Below are 13,692 nucleotides of genomic sequence, written 5' to 3'. Positions count from 1 at the left end.
CTGTCGGGTGAGCTGTATGCAATACACGAATTAGCTGCTTGCCCTATGGTCCATAATATACGAGACACACCCCAGTTAAAAATGTATCCATCTTGGTTCAAGTTAAAGGCCAATGGCCTTTAAGATTCGTAGTGTAGATCGTATGACAGGCGATATAAAACGCCCCTGAGCAATAAACCACTCGTGGACCGGCATGGAGGGGTGCTTATCGATAAGAGAATGAAAGCTCAAAGATGAGCCCAACTCCCAACACTTGCGCCTTTTAACTTGGAAAGAGACAACGTAGTGAGGTCAGAGAATTGAAAAAGTCATAGGTATAAGAAAAGAGACCGTTTTCCCTACAAACATTTACTCACATTGTCACACTGAAACAGAAGAAACCAATCCAAGATAAAATATCACGTGAAAAAAAAATATCGCGGGGTCTTAGTCATTCACCTGTGCAAAATCAAAAGGCACTGGGGCCCCTCTTATTGACCCAACTTGTATTTGTCTAAATCCGTCTTGGTTTCGTATTTTCGTGTTAATTCGACCTTAGATCTTATTTCACGATGTCAAACCAAACACCCGAATCCTGGGAAGATGAGCTTTCCCGACAGGCTGAGGGCGTTAACCTGAACGCACAATCTCGCCCTCAGGGCCAGGCGCCCTCTTTCACACCTGGCGCTGCCTCTTTCACACCGGGCGCTGCCTCTTTCACACCTGGAGCCTCTTCCTTCGTTCCCGGACAGCAGTACCAGCAGTATGCTGGCTACCCCCAACAGGGATACCCTCAGTACGGCCAACAACAGGCCTACGGTGGCTACCAGCAACAGCAGCAAGCCTATGGCCAGTACAACGCCTATGCCCAGCAGCCCGGTGGATTCAACCAGTACAACAATGGACAGCAACAGCAGCAATACGGTGCCTATAACCAGCAGCCTCGCCAGAATGCGCCTGTAGCAGCACCGGCCCAGTCCGCTCCAAAGCCCGCAGCGAATGCCGCCGCGCCCAAGGCCAAGGTTCTCTCTATCGGCGCCACTTCTTCTAGCGCTGCCCCCAAGACCAAGGTCCTTTCGATCGGCACTCCTACCCCAGCACCCAAGCCTGTTGACACCACCCCCAAGGAGGCCAATGGTGATACCAAGGGCTCCGCGGCTGCCGAGGCAGGCTCAAAGGTGGCGGCTACTAAGAGCCTTGACAAGTCAGACAAGGCTGCCGCTACTGGCAAGGGTTCTCCCGCACCATCTTCTGGCCGCTCTAGCCCTGGACGTTCCAGCCCAGCCCGCGGCGAGACTGCCAAGCAAGCTCGCGAGGCCAATGCCGTCGCAAAGGCACAGCAAGCTGATGTTGATGATGCAACCCTGAAGGAAATTTATGGTGAGCGCAGAGAGCACGTCAACGTCGTCTTCATCGGTCACGTCGATGCTGGCAAGTCCACCCTGGGAGGTTCCCTCCTGCATGCTACCGGTATGGTCGATGAGCGTACACTGGACAAATACAAGAAGGAGGCCAAGGAAGCCGGTCGAGAGACCTGGTACCTCTCGTGGGCTCTTGATTTGACCCAGGAGGAGCGTTCCAAGGGTAAGACAGTCGAGGTTGGCCGTGCCTTCTTCAAGGTCACTGTCCCGCACCCGGAGGGTGATATTGAGCGCCAATTCTCCATCTTGGATGCTCCTGGTCACAAGTCCTATGTTCCTCACATGATTGGTGGTGCCTCCCAGGCCGATCTCGGTTGTTTGGTTATCTCCGCTCGTAAGGGCGAGTACGAGACTGGATTCGAGAAAGGTGGCCAGACCCGCGAGCACGCCTTACTCGCTCGCAACACCGGTGTTTCTAAGCTAATTTTGGCGGTGAACAAGATGGACGATCCTACTGTCGAATGGAGCAAGGCCCGGTTCGATGAATGCACCATCAAGGTTACCAAATTCTTGGAAGCCCTGGGCTACAAGAAGTCTGATATCTTCTGCATGCCTATCTCTGCTCAGCGCACTATCGGTATCAAAGACCGCATTCCCAAGGATGTGTGCGATTGGTACGACGGTCCATCACTGCTCGAATACCTGACTGCGTTTGAGCTCCCCGAGCGTAAGGTCAACGCGCCGTTCATGATGCCGATCAGCGCCAAGTACCGTGACATGGGTACCATGGCAGAGGGTCGCATTGAGTCCGGTATCATCAAGAAGAGTGGTACTTATCTCATGATGCCCAACCGGGAGGAGGTTCAGATTTCTGCTATGTACGGTGAAACAGAAGAAGAGATTTCGACCGCCAAGGTTGGTGACCAGATTCGCCTGCGTCTCCGTGGTATTGAAGAAGAAGATTTCTTCCCTGGTTTCGTGCTCTGCTCACCTAAGCGCCCCGTTCACTGTGTGTCTGCTTTCGAGGCTAAGATTCGTATCTTGGACCTGAAGAGCATTCTGACAGCGGGTTTCAACTGTGTCCTGCACGTCCACTCCGCTGTTGAGGAAGTTACTTTCGCCTCTCTTCTTCACAAGCTCGAGCCCGGCACCGGCCGCAAGAGCAAGCGCCCTCCCCAGTTCGCCAGCAAGGGCCAGACCATTATTGCCCGCCTCGAGGTTACCAGCACCGCCGGTGCGGTTTGTGTCGAGACCTACGATGAATACAATCAATTGGGTCGTTTCACCCTTCGTGACCAGGTATGCCTTTTTACACTCTTTCTAATATTATTTCTCCGCTAACATTTCGATTGTAGGGTCAAACCATTGCTATTGGTATGATCACCAAGCTCATCACTACCGAGACCGAGGCCCAGTGAAGTGCTTTTGCCAAGGATGCCTGAATATCCATGTTCTCAAAAGTGCAACGAACCACAAAAAATCAGTGATGTGCTTGCGAGAAACTCTGAATAGGGCGGGACGGGTGGGCAGAGGTCGCGTAATGATACCACAGACAGTCCACAACTGACGATGATGAACATTTCTTTTTCCACATTCTTTCTTTTCATAGACTTTGCTCCATCTATGAATCCAAGCGGTTGTACCATGTATGGGTTCTTGAGTTATCTCCAGCCACATAGGGGGGGTATCCGACGCACACCGGATCTGATGAACAATCAACCATTGGTAATAAATTCATCTATGTAACTAGAAAAAAAAAGGATATCTATCCGAGGAGTTTCCTGCTGCCACCAAGGCAAAATGGAAACAAAACAAAATATATTCAACAAACGTCCAAATCTACCTCTTCTTTCCAACAACCTTTGTAAATCCATCATCATCAATCTCAGGCTCAGCCCGCTCCCTAGGAGCCCGCACCAAAGTAGGCGCCTCACCCATCTCAACATCGTCTTCATCACTCTCATCCGTCTCCTGATCCTCATCCGCCGCCTCAACTCTCTGGAACTGATTCGTAGCAGAGCGATTTTGGCTCTTCTTCTGGAATTTCTCCAACATCTGTTGAATAGTACCGAACTCGCCACGATCCGTTTGCGACTTCAACTCCATGATCATATCCGCAACGTCGGCGGCACTCTCGTCGTCCACCGCCACGTCGAACTCGTCGTTCATCACTTGTATGAGCACTTCCTCCAGGTCCTCTGCATCGGTCTCGGGTCGATCAGCCAGCATTTCAGAGATCGCGCCACAAAGCCAGTCCCGCTTCTCGCTTGAGTTGGGGCCGCCCCAGTTTGACTGCACGGCTAGTGAGAGGGCCGGCCAATTGTTGATTGTGAGGGTGATGGCGAGATCGAGGTGAGACGCGGCATCTGTGGCCGGCTGGGGTGTTGTTGTTGCCATTTTGGATAGGTTTATATTGGTTGTTGGACTTCAGGTGGGCTTTGCGATTCTTTTTTTTTTTTCGGGGAAGACTGATAGTACCCCGCGGTCTTGGTGGAGAAAAGGTACCCTGCTGATGGAGTGGGCAAGGTTGGCTTGGATGGTAATGATGGAAAGAGACAATTTGTCTTCCTTGGAGCCTCTCTGCGATCGATGTACTGTATCGCAATTGGGATCTCTTAATACTATGTTATGGACCTTGAGTTTCTTCAAGAAAAAAAAAAGATCCGATTAGATATGATAAGGTCAGGTGATGACTCTCTGCTCTCCCAAGGTTGGCACTGTTTTCCAAGGTCCTCCAGGTTTGCAGAAATAAACCCATCGAATATAATATATTTGTTTCGGTTGCTGCATTTCTTGTACTAATATGAACAAGAATAGTCGGCCATGCGGTCTTCTCATATGTTTTTGGTGGTCTTTTTTAGGGGGGGTTCCTTTTTTCTATGTTCCCATCCATCTTGAGCTTTATTGGGACGGTAGAAAAAGAGCTTAATTATGAAAACGACTTCTCTATGTTAAATAAAAAAAAATGTATTATATGTATAAAAAAATTGAACATCCACTGGCCAAATAAGTTAAAACACTAAAAAAGAAGCTCCGATAGGGGGAATCGAACCCCCGGCTGCCGTGTGAGAGACGGCGATGTTAGCCACTACACCATATCGGATATTGGATGGAAGTACTTTCAGATTTAGCTTACACTAACTTGAATTAGCGCCCCCTGTCCTTATGCTTCCCCGTGCATGGTTGTATATAGCCCCTATCCCCTAAGCTTGCGAGTCATTCGTGCAATGGTCGTATGTTCTAGACTTTCTTAGAGATTAAATTTTATCCTTGTTTTGCAATGTTCATATTGTAGTTAGTCAGGCGTAAACTTTCCTTTTCACACCCTCAAATCATGTTTTCAAATATAGAGCGAGAGTTAGAATTTTAAAATTTTAGATATATAAAAAGCCTGTCATGATTTGTACTTAACGTCGAAGTTAAATGTCCCATCGATATACAATTGATTATCACTAATGAGGGATATACATAGATAGCCAAATCAAGTTTGGAAATCTCCAAATTGGCTATGCTTTGTGCCCATTAAATAGCTATTGGTTGTGTGTATGGATACTTATTATATAGGCTGCGTACGACGGCAATCAATCTGACTAGCCTGATCACGTAGATTTTCGCTTTAATCTAAGAACTAAGCCTTCTTTGTTGCAATCTAACTGGGCAAATAGCAGTATACAATAACCTTTTCTATTAGATCGAATGTGTAAAACTAGTTGAGAAGATAGGATCAACAATATGAAGCAGAGTAGAAAGTGTAGTATTATAATTTAGGAACTATAATAGGGAAAACAATAGCATATTATTTAAATATTCATACCAAAATTTATATATAAAGGCTGGGTTAAACTAGGCCTAAATTAAGGTTTCCATGGCCCTAGTCACTGGGTCTGGGTTAGGCTTAGGTTACTTATCAGCTTTCGACCCAAAATGGGTCGTGCGGAAGACTGCCACCGGGTCAGGCGGAAGATAAATCTCACAAAGGAGAATACGGACGCGCTTAGGCTGAGAACCCCTGACTCTAACAGTACAAAGAATCCGAACATGAAGATAGGGACCTCGAAGACGGGGACTCTTACGACGAAGACTCCTAAGGCCAGGGCGAACAATCTGAGCTGGAAGATCCTAACGATCAAGGTTCCAAAGACGACGACATACGAAGCGAGTCTGTTTATCCACTGTCCATCGAAAAAGTTGCCTCTAAGGACGACGATAGTATAGTCGAAAGGAATAGTGAGGAAAAATTTGTGCTTTAAGAACGGTACCCTAAGGAGGACATTACAAAGAAGACTACAACGTAAGGGAGCTATTACTTTAATTTTGCTTGCATTTCTCTATTGTGCCTATGGTGGCAATGTGCCATGGAGTCAGCGGGGACGTTAGCATCGCTTTCATGCGGGCACTGTTACGGGAGGTCTACCCTTCACCGTTTTGAGCGGCTATTCGCCACTAGTTATTTAGTAGAATAGGAATATCATCCATTTGTAATCCCCACAACAGTAGTAAAAAATAAACCCCCAGGCCCAATGTTCAGGTGACAATAGATTATGGACAAAATGATGGGATTATGAGATAATGCACCCAAGAAAAACCGTCCAAGTCCACTGGTTCCCGAGTCTAGAAAGGCAAATGCGGGGTGAAAATATCCAGGCCGGACAGGCCTTTCATACGTAGCCCCTAAAGCAGGAAATGAAAATACTATCAATACGAGATCCATATGATGAGAAAAAAAACTTAAACTTGGTTGACAAATTAACGTTAAAATAATAAATAGATTCATTCATAATACGAATAACAAAAGTTACTTCAAAATAGCGGAGGTATGCGTACGAGGTCTAGATCATTGATTATTAGCCTAGGTATGATGTATTAGATACTGCCAAGCGCAGCGTGACCACATAAAAGACAATATTAATGTAGTTCGTGTAGTTCGTGTAGTTCTTAATGGATACTTAATCTATCGCTTTCCCTCGTATATAAAAGATAGCGAAAGGAACTCTTTAAACTAAACGTTTATTTGCTCTTCTTATATTACTATTCCCCAATTATTACCCAATTTATTATCTGTTAACAGTTAACAGCAATGTCGTCTAGCAATATCGACCATATCACCATCCCCGCTTCGGAAAAGGACTTCGAGTCTCTGATCGAGTGGTACAAGAAAGCCCTTTCTCCTCTAGCCTTCAAGGAAATTATGCGGTTCCCCGGTATGGTCGGACTGGGCAGCGAGTTTCCTGACTTCTGGATCGCCCAGAAGGAGACGAATATTCCATCGGGGTTTCATTTTGCCTTTTCTGCTCCGAGTACGTTAACCTACTCCTAGACATTTCTCCTATGGAGGATATTATAAGAGATCTTAAGTTATACATCCACTGACTGATCTATGATAGATCGTGCTGCAGTAGATGCCTTCCACAGAGCTGCTGTCGAGGCTGGGGGCACCTGCAATGGCAAGCCTGGGTTGAGACCCGAGTATCATGAGAATTTTTACGGGGCATTTGTTTTAGATCCGATTGGGAACAATGTGGAGATGGTAAGTCGGAGTATCCTTCTTCTGTATTTTCCTGGCTCATCATAGGTTTATAGGTTATTCATTCCCCCGAAGGCCAGGATAAGTAGTATGCTTCGAATGAGGCTTTGACATTGGCGACGTTGTACCTTGAAAGTAAATGGAACAGTTGTTGAACCATCAGTGACAAGCTATGGTAATTTAAACGATAGAAGAAATAGGGGAGGTATATTTGTAAAAGTGAGAAATATTGAATTCTTTTATCAATTCATACATCGAAAATAAGTATATGTGTACCCGTCGCTCGGAATTTTCTTTGCTATGGACAATTCCATTGAGCAGTATGACTTTACATTTACAGACTAATTCATTAGTTTAGAACATTTGATAACTTTGTAACCAACTGCATCCCCTCTTTCAATAGCAGAAGAACTTGCCAAGTGTTGGATGCCTGAGGCATCACCATGTTGTCGGAGCATGACGACCGGCATACCGGGGGATTTATTAATCCTACACATTTTTGTAATTAATGTTATGTAATCATGGCTCCATATAAATTGTACCAAGAGCCGATACAGAAATACAGAGAGTTGAGTACCACTGATTGGACCCCTACATTTACAATACAGACCAATCCGATAGTTATAAGCCTGGTTCGTATCGAAGAAAGCATTACTATTTGAGATATAGTATCTAGTACACTACTAGAAGCCTGCTTTCTACCCCTTGAAACCTCCTAGCTACCCCTAAATTAGTAATTGTAAAGCTATTCCCAGCTACCCCTGAATCCAGCAATGGAGGCAGTATCAATTCTCTCCGCTATGAAGGGCGAAAAACTGAAGGACTCGCCGCAGTGGCTTACTTGGTTTGTAAAAGTGCAGCTATATGCTATGTAAAAGAACGTATGGGACCTTTGCAACCTAGATCCCCCGATAACAACCGAATCCTAAGTAATAAGATCTATACCTCTCTAAGAACCGGTGGAACCGGAATACCTAGAGGACGGCAATGATAAGGATCGAAGGATTTGGCGAGATCGAATAGACGTGTATAAAATGAAGTATACGAAGTGGGAGAAGTAAGTAAAAGGACTAAGTGATGTCAACGAGTATATCCTTACCTACCTCGACCTAATATATTACCTTACTCTGATTATATATCGTACTCCGTATGAGAGGCTTGTATACCTAAAGACTAGATTTGCTCGGTTAACGGCGTACGAAGAAGAAATCCGTATGAATTGGAAGGTCTTTGCTATACAGAAACCAACCGGTGATATTAAGTAGTGGCTTTAAAAGTGGAATTTATTAAGAGAGTAAGCTATTAGCCTCGGTATTAGCGATGTAGATTCCAATCGAGACTTCCTATATGCAGTTAAAGAGGTACTGCTAATCTGGTGGTAAGGAAAATACTAAGAGATTATTATAGATAAGAAGAAATATGACACTCGAGATCTTCTTAAATTATTCCGTGTAATGAATCGGGAGATAGGCGTCAAAACTGTGACCTTAACCAATGCTCCAAAAAGTGCTTTTTCAACCTGGTAAGGTTATCGAGAAGTAAAGCCGGAAGCGAAGTAAGAGAAGCTTCTATTCGAGAAGAGAAAATGTCTATGTGGTAATGGTTATCTATACTATAAGGTGGCTAACTGCTGGCTTATGAATGAAGCTATACGCCTAGAAGGATATACCCTAGACGAAGGGAAGCTAGAGAGAGCTAGAAAGAAGCTAGCAAATGATCTAGGGTGGAAGTAGACTGCGCCAAAACCCGCAAACCCGCAAACCCGAAAAAACCTAACCCGCAAATGGGTCGGGTTTCGGGTCGACTTTCATAACCCGCAATGGGTTTCGGGTTTGCTTGGGTAACCCGCGCGGGTTTGCGGGTTACCTATGCGGGTTACTAAACAGTGCAAACATAGGAAGAGTCGTATCTATATAAATTATGCATTTCTTACCTGTATCTTGTTATATTTCCTTTTTACCTTAAGGGGGTAAAAGCTCCTACAGCCCGCTCTAATTCCAATATACCACCACTATTTCTAACGGCTGTCAGAAATTATTTATACGTAAAAAGCTACTTTAGCCTATACTATTTCTAACCGCGGTCAGAGATTATGCCTAAAACCTTCTTCGACTGCTACTATTATACTATATTTCCTATATATACTTAGATTGTAAATAATATAGTTATCAATTTGAAGCTAATAGTATTCCTATTCATCGTTATCCTACCTTATACGTTTCCGGGATCTAACAAATCTACGTACCTAAGTATTCCCTTCCTTAGGTATAGGTAGTAGGATATTATACTCTGGAACTTGATCCTCGTTACTAGTTGATAGAGTAGGCTGCTCGTCCTCCCTTCTATTACTAATCTCTACTATCATCCTATCTTCCTTATTATCGCTAATCGGATCAAACTTGTATATATAAAGACTATTATTCTGCTCTTCGTTAGCTGTCTCGACCTTATCGCGAGAGAAGAATTCCTTTAGAAATATATACTCGGCTTCCTCGAAGTTAAACCTCGACGTATAAAGGTTAGACTGCGACATCGCCCGTCCATGGGCACTAGAAAGTGTCCACGGCCCGTGGGCCTTTTGAAATTCGACGCCCATCGCCCATCCTTATGCAAAAATAATGCAAAAATTACCCTATTCGGCGATTTTATGTACATAACTAGTTCTTGGCAGTACCCACCGTGCCAAGAGTGCCCGCATATGTCTTGGCGACGCTAAAAATGTCTCCACAAAAACGGGCGTTGTCGCAGTCTAATAAAGGTATATTATAAGATCCTAAATAGTATCGGTGTTAAGTCTACCTCGGCGGTAGTAATAGATATCCCGAGTAGAGTTGAACAGCCTTTCGACGCCCGCCCCGGTTGCTAGAATCGAAAGTATATCTCGGGCTAGGCTTATAAGAGCTAGGAATCGCATTGGTTATCCTTCTAGAACAGAAGGGGGGATATATTAATAGTATCTATTATATATTAGTACTATATTTTATAATTCTAGTAGTTATACTTTATATATACTACTTTAAGATATTATAAGAGTTTATTACGCGATAGGTTATTAGGTTACTAACTTCCGAGTATTATATCGAGGCGAGACCCTAACCTTTTCGAAGACTAGGACGGTAGAGACGTCTATATACTTCTAAGATATATCTTATATAGTATAAGGTAGACTGCGGCATATCCGCTCCAATGGATATCAGATCGATCCTTATATCCGCAAATTGCGGATATTGGATATGAGTTGATATCCACATCCGCAGTGCGGATATCAGTTGATATCCATATCCGCACTAGTAAAATCTCGCTAAAATTACTAGATCTAGTAATTTTTATGCATATCTCTATGGATTTTAGTCATATGACCTCCTAAATAGGAAGTTTCTTGGCATGTCTTAGCGTGTTTGCTCTGTTTGATATCCATTGGATATCCGCAGATATCCAATGGATATGAGGTCTATATCCAAATCCTCAAGGCTGCGGATATTGGATATCAAAAAATATCCAAATCCGCACTTTGCGGATATGGATTGTGGATATCCGCGGATATTGCGGATCGTGCCGCAGTCTAGTATAAGGTAGTCTTAAAAGCTATATCGATACCTCTAAGCCTATTACTCTTCCTATTTATCGGTTTGAAAGAACCGAAGCTTATTAGTAGGAGTAAGTATAGTTCTAATTATATAAAGATTACCTCGGATATTATCTATTTCGGCGTAATAGTCCTTAAGTTTCTACTATATAGCTTTAAGAGCCTATAGTATATTTGTTTTCTAAGGGACCCTTTTATATCGGAGCTATATAATAGATTACTTAAGGTACTCGAAGAGCTTATTATAGATCTTAAATATATAGTAGATAGTAGTATCCTTTATCTTTAATAGTTTAAAGGTAAATTTAAAGAAAGGCTGGGTAATCTAAAGAAGGTACTCGATCTGTCGCTATTTATCGTTATCTAACGTAAGGTCCGATCGCTTATACTTATTACAAAATAGCGTAAAATAAGGGCGAAGCCGCTTTATATACCGGAGTATAAGAAAAGTAGAGTTCTATCGCGTTTTAATATCTTATATTAGCGCGAGTTTAGCTGATTCAGTCTAAAGGGCGTAAAATATATCTTATTGTTAGAGGCTTATATTTACGTATATAGCGAGGTTTCGAACCTAGTAAAATAGTTAGTAAGGTATAAGAAACGGTATTAATATTATAAAATTAGATATAACTAACCTTATTTAAAGTATTAACAATCTCTCGCTTATACTACCTCGCGTTCGTTTAGGCGGATTAAGACCGCTGTTTCGTCTACCGAGTCTCTATTAACTTATTCACTAGGCTCGCTTTTATATATCTAAGTAACTTATTAAGATATAGCTAGAGGATATAGGTAATATATAGAACTCTAATAATAGTAATATCTTCTAGTATTACTTACTAGAGACTTTCGACTAATATTTTATTATTCGAAGTATTATCGGTTATAATCGTAAGTACCTTATATTTAATATTATACCTCTTAAGAATATCTATAAGTATAATACTAAGGTTTATACTAGAGTAGGTTCCGTAGAGAGGTTCGAATCTAAGAAGGATCTTACGGTACTACTAGTCCTCGTTAATAAAATAACTAGTAATTGCTATAAAGGCCTATACGAACGGTAAGATCTAGCAATTAAGTATAACAGATAGTTTTATACTAGAAGGTAGCCTCTATAGGATACTCTATTAGCGCTCTTATATAGTACTTTGAAGACGGCGTCTAATTGTTTTCGCGGAAGGGATTTTAGGTAGGGAATCCGTAACTTATATAAGTACGACTAATATATAAAATTTAGGGTACTCAATTAACCGGAATAGGAGGCGAGCGACTATAAGAAATTGTAGTAGCTAGTCCTCCTAGACTATCTAGTTAAACGTTATCCGTACTAAGGAATCCTAGTTCTAGAAGGTAGATATATTAATAATAGTAAAGTACTAAATAAGAAAGATATAAGTATACTATAGCCTTTATAAACCGAGTAATCCCCGACTTCTAAGTACAGTATCGAGCTACCTTAGTATAACTAGTATCTTTAAGGTACTTTCCTATTATAGAGGTGCCTTAGTATACTATTATCCCTAATAATAGGGATTGAGGGTACTCTAAGATTACTTTATATCGCTTATATATTACCTTAGGTACGCTATCGGAGCTATATACGACCTAATCGAATTTATCCTAGGATTTTAACTAATACTTCGAGTCCTATTTAATCTTAGTATTACTAAGACCCCTATATTATATTCTAATCTACTAATCTATAAATTCTTTATTAACTATTTCGTTATAAAGAATAAATACCTTTCTACGGTCCGGTCCTATATATATAAGACCTTCAGAGACTAAGAGTAGAATTAGTAGGCGTAGAAACTTAGGGTTAAATAAATCGATTGTAAGCTAGCTAGTAAAGGGTTTAGAAATAGTAGCAAGCTACTTATTCTTAGGCGTAAGGTAAGTAAGGTTAATATCACTATTATATAGAGATAATAAAAACGCGTCAGAATATTAGCTTTAAGATATAGTATCGGGAAAGGTAGAGTTAAAGATTTTAGCAGAAGGGCCTTACGTATATAAAGAATCTTAAAAACCCTAGCAATCTATCCTAGGGTACTATATCGTACTTAAATACGGGTTAATATATCGTAGTACTAAATCTCTATATAATAATAATTAGCTTATCTAATTCAGCTTTAGTAGGTAGAGCCTGTAGAAACCTATATAAAACCGCAGAAACCCGCGTTAATACCTATAATAACCCGTAAACCCTATAGTATAACCCGAATAACCCGCGAAATAACCCGTAGAAACCCGCAGAAACCTATATAACCCGCGAAATAACCCGTATAAACCCGTATAAAAACCCGTAAGAACTAAGAAAATCACGAAAACTACAACACCCTATCAAAATATATATCTACAAAATATATATCTCTAACTCTACCTATAGTTTCTAGCTTACAGTATAATAACCCTAATAAAGACGTAATTTCTAACCGCGGTCAAAAATAGTAGTATTCTTAAGGGATCTTTCAATGTATAGATAGTTTCTGACCGCGGTTAGAGATAGTAGTAGTCTGAAGGGAGTTTTCAATATATAGATAATATCTGACCGCGGTTAGGAATAGCAGTAGTCGAAGGGTGCCTTAGACGTATAAATAAAACCGCCGTAGATTACTGTATTTTATTAGTATAAATCAGCATTTTTATATACTTCGCCATGGCTTAATTGGGAAAATTATGTAGCCGCGGGTTTTTGCGGGAACCCGTGCGGGTAACCCGCGCGGGTTGCGGGGCGGGTTGCGGGTTGGTCGAGTCTACCCATCGGGTTTGCGGGTTCGGGTTGCGGGTCGACTTCTCTTACCCATTCTCGGGTTTTGGCGCAGTCTAGGTGGAAGCAATAGGTCTATAAAGCTATTAATAAAGCTATACTAAAGTATTATAAATCTGTAAACTAAGTCAGTTTTGCTACTACCTACTAGCCACTAAGTAAAGCTATATAGATTGGTAAGTATGTACTCTTAGCTGTAAAGACTGGCGAGCTCTCTCTCTACAATCGATGGATTCTTGATACTGGGTCGAGTTTATATGTATGTAATAATAGAGTATTGTTTATTGATTTTACGCTAGAAGTCATCAATTTGACTATAGGAGATAGTACTATATAGGTGCTAGGGAGAGGTATAGTTCGACTAGTCGGTAAGCATCTATAGAAAGGAAGAATGGAGATTATATTAAGTAACGCTCTCTACTCGCCTAGCTTCTATATAAATCTAGTATCGTACACGATGCTAAAGAAG

The 13,692-nt window shown here is 42.0% G+C and overlaps 3 protein-coding genes across 3 annotated transcripts; 2 read left to right on the top strand and 1 right to left on the bottom strand.

Moving 5' to 3' along the window:
* Positions 1 to 551: 551 nt before the first annotated feature.
* Positions 552 to 2,758, top strand: N7487_001680 (translation termination factor GTPase eRF3; the record flags this gene model as incomplete). Its single annotated transcript, XM_056869428.1, has 2 exons — positions 552 to 2,639; positions 2,696 to 2,758. The coding sequence occupies 2 exons, from the start codon at positions 552 to 554 to the stop codon at positions 2,756 to 2,758; spliced, it is 2,151 nt and encodes a 716-aa protein (XP_056734212.1).
* Positions 2,759 to 3,179: 421 nt separating this feature from the next.
* N7487_001679 (pre-rRNA-processing TSR2 family protein) lies at positions 3,180 to 3,737 on the bottom strand (the record flags this gene model as incomplete). The annotated part of the gene is made up of 1 exon (XM_056869427.1): positions 3,180 to 3,737. One exon carries the CDS (start codon positions 3,735 to 3,737, stop codon positions 3,180 to 3,182), a length of 558 nt encoding a protein of 185 aa, XP_056734211.1.
* A 2,680-nt stretch (positions 3,738 to 6,417) lies between these two features.
* On the top strand, positions 6,418 to 6,953 carry N7487_001678 (VOC family protein; the record flags this gene model as incomplete). The annotated part of the gene is made up of 3 exons (XM_056869426.1): positions 6,418 to 6,637; positions 6,725 to 6,867; positions 6,921 to 6,953. 3 exons carry the CDS (start codon positions 6,418 to 6,420, stop codon positions 6,951 to 6,953), a joined length of 396 nt encoding a protein of 131 aa, XP_056734210.1.
* Between the last annotated feature and the right edge of the window lie 6,739 nt (positions 6,954 to 13,692).

This window comes from Penicillium crustosum, assembly GCF_028827405.1.
Source record: "Penicillium crustosum strain IBT 35664 chromosome Unknown utg000001l_segment0_segment0, whole genome shotgun sequence".
NCBI lineage: Eukaryota > Fungi > Ascomycota > Eurotiomycetes > Eurotiales > Aspergillaceae > Penicillium > Penicillium crustosum.
Note: the sequence above shows the minus strand (reverse complement) of the source record. Positions and strands in the feature narration are given on the sequence as shown.